The following is a 10,467-nucleotide window of genomic DNA, read 5'->3' as shown; positions in this document are numbered from 1 at the left end:
AGGTTCCAACAAACAGGAAGTGTCGTTATAAAAGCTGGAATTTCTTGACGTCATGGAATCAGCTGACTGTTAAACCGGAACTTCGTTTCAAAACCAAGACCAAGAATTGTACTTTTTTTTATTAATAACTAGATACATTAGAATTATATTACCGAGCAGAAAGAAAGAAAGAAAGAAAGAAAGAAAGAAAGAAAGAAAGAAAGAAAGAAAGAAAGAAAGAAAGAAAGAAAGAAAGGAGGGAGAGAAAGAACGAAATAATTCAGAACTGACAACACCAAGATAGACCATAGATAGATAGATAGATAGATAGATAGATAGATAGATAGATAGATAGATAGATAGATCGTGCCAAAACAATTAAGGCATATTCAGAGATGTGTATTGTGGATTTAAGCATTATAAATCCTGGGTTCTTCTATTGATCTATAGCGTCATCATTCTAAGACTAGGCGTCCTGTGCAGATGATGTACAGATGCTGTGAGTCTATAACTGAACTACTGTCCTACCTCTATACCCCACAGCAATTCAGTTGATTATATATATATATATATATATATATATATATATATATATATATATATATATATATATATATATATATATATAACAGGACTGAAGTATGCTTGAGTTTCCTGTTTATACACATATAATATGTTTCTACACATACAATGAATATTTCTGAATTCTTTAGATCGATGCACAGATAGTTAAGCCAGCACATGAGCATGGAAAGTGAGGTATTTTTCATTCCCCGATATGATTTATGTAAGGGATAGCACCATAGTTTAAAACGAACCCAAATGTTATTAATGATTTTTATTTTTTTAAACGTTGGACGACTGTATTTATAAATGCGTTTTAACTCAATGGAGAGTTTTTTTTAACGGTTTACAATAAACCAAATGCATTGCGGTTGTAAACGTTTACGACTTCAGCTCGGTTGTAAACGTTTACGACTTCAGCTCGGTTGTAAAACTTTACGACTTTAGTTCTGGTCGTGTCGCTTATATCATTATAATAAATCAGGTAGGATTTTTTTTGAGGACATTTGGTGGATAATTTTACGACTTGAGTTCGACAGGAATGAGGACCCTCCCCTTACCCCGCCCCCGCCCCATTACGTCACCTAGTAACCAATCAGGAGATTATAAATAAACCCAAACTCACGCCTTCCTTATTATAGTTCCCTTAATATTACGAAACACTTTTGTAATTATTTTTTTTACGCATTCTTCAACCGTGAATTCTTACACCCTTTATACTCTTACTAAATAAAAACAGAGTCACAGATAGTATGTAGAGTTAAAAATTAAGGATCTTAATCCTCTAAAAAAATACCAAACTTGGTTTTTGCTTTTTAAGAAAGTTACAGGAATATATAAATAAACGAGCTGTATTTTATCAGGGTCCCCTTGAATAAACGAGATGCGTCTCTCAAAGGGATCCTATCCTAGTTAAATAAACGCTTCAGAATTACAATTTAAGATTCTGCTTTTCCGAGAAAAAAAAAAAACATGCAATAATAATAAAAAAGCTGGACGTTTACTTTGTGACCTATTTCCTTTCTTTCACGCGTATTCCCATCATCCGTTATTTTTCGACGGGCTCAGTTTGCTGGAGAGCTGTTCGAGAAAGCTGGGAGACTTTTTGGGGACCCCGGCGGTGTCTTCCTCTCCTCTCTCCCCGTCTTTCTTCAGTTCCATTTCAATGGTCATGACGACTCTCTCTCTCTTGGGCGTCCCCCTCTCCTCCCCTTCCCTCTCCTTCTTCTCCCTCTCCTTCCTCTCTCGTTTGGTCTCTTTTTTCTTGGGTTCGGCGGTGGCGGTGGTTTGGGGCTGGTCTGCTTGGGCTGAATCTAGCTCTCTGCTCTCCGTATCCTATTTTTTATCTTTCTTGGAGTCTCCCGATTTCTTCTTCTCCGACCCGGCGGCTTTCAGTTTACTGGACTGGTCGAGGGTGGCGTACAGGACCGGGCCCTCGAGGAGAGAACAGAGACCACATCTACATTTTACATAAATTTACCGAGGCAGTAGAGACTGGAAACACAGCTTAGCGATACGCAGTCACACCGCCTCCAGCAAAGCATTGTTCAAACGCTTTCCATTGCGTCTGTAATTGCTGTGAGTCTGCATAGCAGTTACTTAGTAAATACAGATGTGCGCTCACACATCATTACAATGTTATTATGCAGAGTTACTAGATTTACTGTGTGTGTTTGTGCAGTGTTATCTGTCAGTAACACTTTCCATTAAGTGTCTCTAATTACTTTGTGTTTACAATGGGGAACTTTTATAGGGGTTAGTTTACCCTTATTTTTAGTATGCATTACCAGACCTCTCTGTGCTTTACAATGCTTCCCTATGCTTTACCAGACCTCTCTGTGCTTTACAATGCTTCCCTATGCTTTACCAGACCTCTCTGTGCTTTACAATGCTCCCCTATGCTTTACCAGACCTCTCTGTGCTTTACAATGCTTCCCTATGCTTTACCAGACCTCTCTGTGCTTTACAATGCTTCCCTATGCTTTACCAGACCTCTCTGTGCTTTACAATGCTTCCCTATGCTTTACCAGACCTGTCTGTGCTTTACAATGCTTCCCTATGCTTTACCAGACCTCTCTGTGCTTTACAATGCTTTCCTATGCTTTACCAGACCTCTCTGTGCTTTACAATGCTTCCCTATGCTTTACCAGACCTCTCTGTGCTTTACAATGCTTCCCTATGTTTTACCACACCTCTCTGTGCTTTACAATGCTTCCCTATGCTTTACCAGACCTCTCTGTGCTTTACAATGCTTCCCTGTGCTTTACCAGACCTCTCTGTGCTTTACAATGCTTCTCTATGCTTTACCAGACCTCTCTGTGCTTTTCAATGCTTCCCTATGCTTTACCAGACCTCTCTGTGCTTTACAATGCTTCCCTATGCTTTACCAGACCTCTCTGTGTTTTACAATGCTTCCCTATGCTTTACCATGCTGTCACTGTGTTATATTACACTTTGCTGTATAAGGATGTGTCTTGGTTGTCCTCATTGACAGAGATTATTAATTGAAAAGCTTTCAGAGGGGTGACTGAATACGCTGAGTTGCTGAGTCGCTGTCTCACACAAAAGTGTGCGCTGCATATTGCATGTGTTTCCAATTTCCAATTGAATTAGATTTTGCATTGAAAATATAAGATAATACTTTTGGGGCTTCACAGTATATTAATACAGACAGATGGGTAGAGAAAGCAGGTAAACAGATAAATAGACAGACAGACGATTAAAAAAATACAGAAAATAGATGCAAACTTCTATACAGCTCTGGCCAAAAGTTTTGCATCATCTAGATATTTAGGATTGAGACATAATTCGAAAAAAATGTAACTATATGAACATCATTTAGATATTTTATTTAACAAAAGATACTAGAAAATTATATCTGCCAAAAAAAAAATGTCTACCGGAAACCATAATAGTAGTCCAGTAGTTAGATTTTGAAATGTCACAGTTTGTCAGTTTTCTGTTAAGTATATGGGATAACTACAAAGCGGTGTGTAATTCAATATGTTAACAAGGGAACATTATTCAGCAGCTTTCACTGGACTCTATGAAGCTGAGGGAGTTCATTCTATATAGAGGGGGTGGAATTCAATATGTTAACAAGGGAACATTATTCAGCAGCTTTCATTGGACTCTATGAAGCTGAGGGAGTTCATTCTATATAGAGGGTGTGGAATTCAATATGTTAACAAGGGAACATTATTCAGCAGCTTTCACTGGACTCTATGAAGCTGAGGGAGTTCATTCTATATAGAGGGGGTGGAATTCAATATGTTAACAAGGGAACATTATTCAGCAGCTTTCATTGGACTCTATGAAGCTGAGGGAGTTCATTCTATATAGAGGGGGTGGAATTCAATATGTTAACAAGGGAACATTATTCAGCAGCTTTCATTGGACTCTATGAAGCTGAGGGAGTTCATTCTATATAGAGGGGGTGGAATTCAATATGTTAACAAGGGAACATTATTCAGCAGCTTTCATTGGACTCTATGAAGCTGAGGGAGTTCATTCTATATAGAGGGGGTGGAATTCAATATGTTAACAAGGGAACATTATTCAGCAGCTTTCATTGGACTCCATGAAGCTGAGGGAGTTCATTCTATATAGAGGGTGTGGAATTCAATATGTTAACAAGGGAACATTATTCAGCAGCTTTCACTGGACTCTATGAAGCAAAATTAGTTCATTCTATAGGGTGATGCAAAGCTTTTGGCCACAGCTGTACATTGTGTTTTGGGTTGATTTTTTTTAACAGTAATGTTATCCTCCTGCCAGCTGGTGGCGCTCTTGTATTCACTCACTCACCTGTCTCTGTTGAGATCCCTCTTTCCCTTTGACTTTCTTCCCCTTTTCTATCTTGCTGTAAAACAAACGTAAATAGAAAAAAAGTTTTTTATAACAATTAAAATAATACATACAATAAAATATAATATGCAACGCGGCCGTGCCTTTACCAGGGGAGACCCTCGGGGACCCCTGCGCTCCCCTGACTGTGTGACTCCCCCCCTGCACACCACGCGGCCGTGCCTTCACCAGGGGAGACCCTCAGGGACCCCTGCGCTCCCCTGACTGTGTGACTCCCCCCCTGCACACCACGCGGCCGTGCCTTCACCAGGGGAGACCCTCGGGGACCCCTGCGCTCCCCTGACTGTGTGACTCCCCCCCTGCACACCACGCGGCCGTGCCTTTACCAGGGGAGACCCTCGGGGACCCCTGCGCTCCCCTGACTGTGTGACTCCCCCACCTGCACACCACGCGGCCGTGCCTTTACCAGGGGAGACCCTCGGGGACCCCTGCGCTCCCCTGACTGTGTGACTCCCCCCCTGCACACCACGCGGCCGTGCCTTTACCAGGGGAGACCCTCGGGGACCCCTGTGTGTCTTGTATTTTAACAGAAGTCAGTTTGTTGTAAGAATCACTTTATTGTCGCCTCACCTCACACTCAGGTTCAAGACTCTCCTCGCGACCAGGAATCTCATCAGGAAGTAAATAGCCACAATCAAGATGACAAGACCCAGCACTGAACCAATGATAGCTCCCGTTATTACGCCGGCACGGACGGGCACTGCAAAGACAAGACAGCCCATTGGTGGAAAGTCTCTCCGTGAATGATTTATTTTTCAGAAATTGTAAATCACGTCAAAATACAGGTAGAGCAAAACACACACACACACACACACACTGACACACATAGAGACACAGACAGACAGACAGACAGACAGACAGACAGACAGACACAAGACACACACACACACACTGACACACACTGACACACACACACAGACACACACACACACACACAGACAGACAGACAGACAGACAGACACAAGACACACACACACAAACACACACACACACTGACACACACACACACATACTGACACACACACACACACGCACACTGACACACACACACATACACACACATACACACAGGAAGACAGACAGACAGACAGACACACACACACACACAGAGAAAGACACACAAAAAGACAGACGGACACACACACACAGAAAGACAGAAAGACAAACACAGACAGACAGACAAACATTTTTTCCCTTAAACTTGTCCCCTCCCCCCGGGACACATTCTGCACCCCCCTAGTTTAAGAGCCGCTGCTTTAGAGGTCTGTGGATTGGGATCGTTTGTCTGTTAGAGGTCTGATGATGATTTTTATAGACCGGCTGTCCTCTGCCTTGATTGGGGGTCGTGTTTCTTACCCTTGTCAAACACCAGGAGTTTGACACTTGAGGGTCGCCCCACGATGTCAGGGGGGTTCTTGGCGTCGCAGGTGAAGGTTCCGTTGTCGTTGTAGTCCAGGTTTCGGATCAAGATGGACCCGTCCCGTTTCTGGGGGTTACCGACAAACTCCAAGCGGTCTCTGAATGGTCCCTTGTTATCTACGTAGGGCTGGCCCCCAGCATAATGGAAAATCTGCAAGAGCAAAACAATATGTTATTATTATTATTATTATTATTATTATTATTATTATTATTATTATGGTCATCATTAGTAGACGATGAGAACATTCTCTTAAGCTGAGAGGAACACAAATCCACTTTTTTTCAGGATCAGCGGGGGGCTTGAAACCTGGTTCCAGGGGACCCCCCGTCCGACGGGAGACCTAGTTTGAGGTTTGCTGGATCAAACCCCGAGTCTCCCTGCCTGGTGCGCCGTGCAGTGGCTCCAAAACCTAGTCTCCTGAAAGCAAATTCCAAGCCAGACAAAACGCCTTCATGTTCCCCTTGGCTTTAAAGGATCCCAGTGATTCAGCATCGTGGCTAGGTAACCCTGGGCAGCCCCTTCCATCCCCTCACCCCTCTCTGTGTGTGCAGTGTCTGCTTCCCTCTGTCTTCTGAATCATATCGTAATGATCATTATTAGAACATAAGAAAATGGGTACTATTTGGTAAGTGTTCTGTTTGGCAGTGTGGAGTAGCGGTTAGGGCTCTAGACTCTTGACCGGAGGGTCATGGGTTCAATCCCAGGTGGGGGACGCTGCTGCTGTACCCTTGATCAAGGTACTTTACCTAGATTGCTCCAGTAAAAACCCAACTGTATAAATGGGTAATTGTATGTAAAAATAATGTGATATCTTGTAACAATTGTAAGTCGCCCTGAATAAGGGCGTCTGCTAACAAATAAATAATAATATCTTAATTTCCAAACATTAAAATCGGTTTCACCGCTGTGCAAAAGAGTCGGGAGCTTTTAACATCTTGTCTCAGGGCACAACACCTGCGGCTAAAAACTGTTGAATTATTTTTTTTTTTTGGTCTGTTGTTTTCTCACCGAAATGCTGGAGCGGGCGTTGTCGGGCTTGTAGCTCCAGGAGAAGGTGACGTCATCGGACAGCCAGCGCCACGAAAAGAAGGAACAGGACAGCCTGACCTCCGACCCCACCAGAGCGTGTCTCTCCCAGCCGGTGTAAACCCAGATAGCTTCCGATTGAGGAGCTGCAGAGAGAGAGGGGGGGAGAGGGAGTGAGAGAGGAGAGGAGGGGGAGAGAGAGGAGGAGAGGGGAGAGAGATGAGAGGAGGAGAGAGAGAGGGGAGAGGGAGAGGAGAGGGAAGAGAGAGAGGAGAGAGATAGAAGAGGAGGGGAGAGAGGAGAGAGAGGAGGAGAGAGAGGGGAGAGGGAGAGGGAGGAGAGAGAGGAGAGGAGGGGAGAGAGAGGAGAGGGGGAGAGAGAGGGTGGGGCAAGAGAGAGAGAAGAGGAGGGGAGAGAGAGGAGGGAGAGGAGGAGAGAGAGAGGGGGAGAGGGAGAGGGAGAGAGAGAGGGAGGGGAGAGAGAGAGGAGATCAAAGGGCTGTGACCAACAGTGTAGTTTGTTTAGTTTCTATTGTATTGTTTTGTATTGTATTGTATTGTATCATTACCTAACCTTTTTTAACATATGTTTGTTTTACAGTAAGGTATAAAAGGGGAAGAAAAGCAAAGGGAAAGAGGGATCTCAACAGAGACAAGTGAGTGAGTGAAGACAAGAGCGCCACCACCTGGCAGGAGGATAAAAGATCTAAATTATGTTCAAATATATATTTTTTTACTTATGACTCAATCCTAAAATTCTAGGTGATGCAAAACTTTTGACCACAGCTGTATATGTATGTGTACTGTATTCATCTACAGTCGTGTGCAGAACACCTCCAGATGTGTCATGAAAACACCTCCGGGTGTGAGAATTTCAATCTCCGCTCAGTCATCAGTGATATAGAAACAACAGGCGCTCCGTGTGTGAAAATGTGAGACCGCTTTGTGCTTTAATCAGGCGTCTTAGACAGCTTCTAAAAAGTCTCCTGGGTTTGACCGCGTGTGGCTCCGTGTTCCTTTTCTCTGACTGTTTGAAATTAATTGCACGTGCGGCCTATTAAAGTCATTAATTAAATGAGAGAATCACTAATCAATTAAATTAGACAATTGCTTTCCTCCCTCTCTCTCTCCCTCTTTCTCTCTCTCTCTCTGTCTCTCCCTCTCTCTCCCTGATACAATGACATGTATTCTTCTTCCTACAAAAGTTCAGGAATAGCTCGGAAGAATTCTGGAAATAGTATGACACCCACTGACACTTTCGAAAGGTCAGAAGAATGCCAGATTCTATTCAGTTGTTGTTTTCTGCAAAAGTTACATTCCAACTGGACAGTTTAATTGAAATGAATGTGGAGCCAGTGGTCTTGTACCATAAGAGACAGGGAAAAGGGGGGTGGGCTGAACACTTGTATTAGTTTAGTGAGGAGACAGACAATAGTCTTGTATCATAAGAGAGAGGGTTCGGGTTCGGGTTAGGGTTATATCATGGAAAACAATTGACACATTCACTCCATTGTAACTCTGCGTAATAACAATGTAATGATGTGTAAGCACGCCTGTATTTACTCAGTAACTGCTGTCTACACACACATTAGAGACACTTAATGGAAAGTGTTAAATTCATTTTAAATGGTTTTCCTGATATTATAAAACAACAACTTGAGCCCCATTGAGTAATAATGAATCATTTAAGGATAACTTTATAATTCACTGCAGCTTATCTGTAACTCATACTCAACGTTTAAGACTTTATCGAATCATTATTAACACACATTATTATTATTATTATTATTATTATTATTATTATTATTATTATTATTATTATTAATACATTATTAAATCACCTTCTTATCTCTATATAAATGCAATACTAGATTATATAAGCCTTTTAAATATTAGTTCATGGCAACAACTCGCTGGACTTTTCAGATTGATTGATAGATATAGATAGTCCATTGTAACTATGAATGATTCTCTGTCAACTACAGATTGCTCAATGCCCCCAGATTGCACACACACACACACACACACACACACACACACATACACACACACACACACTGAATAGGGTGAATAGTTCTGTGTGAAAGCGCTGCACATTGCTGTCAGTGTCTGCAATTCTAGTTCCTGGAAGATTGATCAGTTCTGCAGATGGTTTGTCTGTTTAACTCTGTATTTGATAGATAGATAGATAGATAGATAGATAGATAGATAGATAGATAGATCAAATAATGTTATTATATTAAAAGAATAATTGTATTCACAATATCACTATAGAAAAATACATCTCAAAACGTCTTGAAATACCTCCTTTCAAACACAGAAAGAAAGCTAGACAGACAGACAGCCAGACAGACAGATATAGATGGATAGATAGATATATAGATAGATAGATAGATAGATAGATAGACAGATAGATAGAGAGATAGATAGATAGATAGATTTATGTAGAATAGACTCAAAAAGTTACTGTTTGGTTACGTATCTTGAATAAAACTGATTAAATAAGTGAAATACAACGACTTCTAACAAATTTTGTGGGAAAAAAAGAACTTCTAAATAATTGTCTTGACTTTAAACATTTTTGTCCATCATATAAATAAATGAACAAACTTGACTATTGATTAATCTATATCAACCAAAAATGTCTTATTTCTCCTGAATAGACAGATAGACAGCCAGATAGATAGATAAGTAGATAGATAAATAGATTGATAAGAATAATTTTGTATATTGATATTTTATATTAACTACAGATTGCTTCATTCTCCTGAATAAATAGACATATATACATAAATAGACAGATAGATACATAGATAGATAGATAGATACATTACCTAGACTAGAAAGAATAATTGAAGCCAGGGCTATGAAGCTCAACATCTCTGCAGAAAAAGGACGCTCCACCAGCAAGAGAAAACTTTCTTCACTCCAAACGCGCACCAGTCGTCTCTGAGAGACGGGGGAAACAGACAGACAGCTGGAGAGTGAGAGAGAGAGAGAGACTGACCCAGGTTTGAACACAGACAATGCTTGGTAATGATACTGATGTCTTTATATAGTGAGACACACCCTAACATTCTCCCTCCCTCCCTCCCTCCCTCCATCCCCCTCTCCATCTCTCTCTCTCGCTCCATCCCTCCCTGTGTCTATTGTCACCCTATTTTTAAAAGGGAGGGAGGGAGAGAAAGAGAGAATGTGTCACAGAAATACAAAGTTGCCATGAACTTATATTTAAAAAAAAAAAATCAGGCTTAAATTATTATTATTATTATTATTATTATTATTATTATTATTATTATTATTATTATTATTATTATTGATGCACTTTCCCCATTGTTATACTATGCATTTACAATAGTTTACCATGTTTTTTTAGATATGCTTTACCACACCTCTCTGTGCTTTACAATGCTTCCTTATGCTTTACCACACCTCTCTGTGCTTTACAATGCTTCCTTATGCTTTACCAGACCTCTCTGTGCTTTACAATGCTTCCCTATGCTTTACCACACCTCTCTGTGCTTTACAATGCTTCCTTATGCTTTACCAGACCTCTCTGTGCTTTACAATGCTTCCCTATGCTTTACCAGACCTCTCTGTGCTTTACAATGC

At 41.2% G+C, this 10,467-nt stretch overlaps 1 protein-coding gene across 2 annotated transcripts in view; it reads right to left on the bottom strand.

Annotated features, from left to right (window-relative positions):
* Window positions 1-9,890, bottom strand: part of LOC117966809 (myelin protein P0-like) — a 12,254-nt gene extending 2,364 nt beyond the window's left edge. Inside the window, exons 1-6 of one of the 2 annotated variants that reach the window (XM_034913502.2) lie at window positions 9,690-9,890; window positions 6,839-7,002; window positions 5,767-5,980; window positions 4,981-5,110; window positions 4,351-4,405; window positions 1-2,002 (exon numbers count right to left, since the gene is read on the bottom strand). The exon at window positions 1-2,002 is cut by the window's left edge and continues 2,364 nt beyond it. In XM_034913502.2, the coding sequence (XP_034769393.1) occupies window positions 1,940-2,002; window positions 4,351-4,405; window positions 4,981-5,110; window positions 5,767-5,980; window positions 6,839-7,002; window positions 9,690-9,735 (672 nt within the window). In that variant the 5' untranslated portion in view covers window positions 9,736-9,890 and the 3' untranslated portion in view covers window positions 1-1,939. The remainder of the gene's footprint in view (window positions 2,003-4,350; window positions 4,406-4,980; window positions 5,111-5,766; window positions 5,981-6,838; window positions 7,003-9,689) is intronic. The other variant, XM_034913501.2, reaches the window with a different exon arrangement.
* Window positions 9,891-10,467: the final 577 nt, after the last annotated feature.

Source organism: Acipenser ruthenus, unplaced genomic scaffold, assembly GCF_902713425.1.
Source record: "Acipenser ruthenus unplaced genomic scaffold, fAciRut3.2 maternal haplotype, whole genome shotgun sequence".
Taxonomy (NCBI): domain Eukaryota; kingdom Metazoa; phylum Chordata; class Actinopteri; order Acipenseriformes; family Acipenseridae; genus Acipenser; species Acipenser ruthenus.
This window is presented reverse-complemented; position numbering and strand designations above follow the sequence as displayed.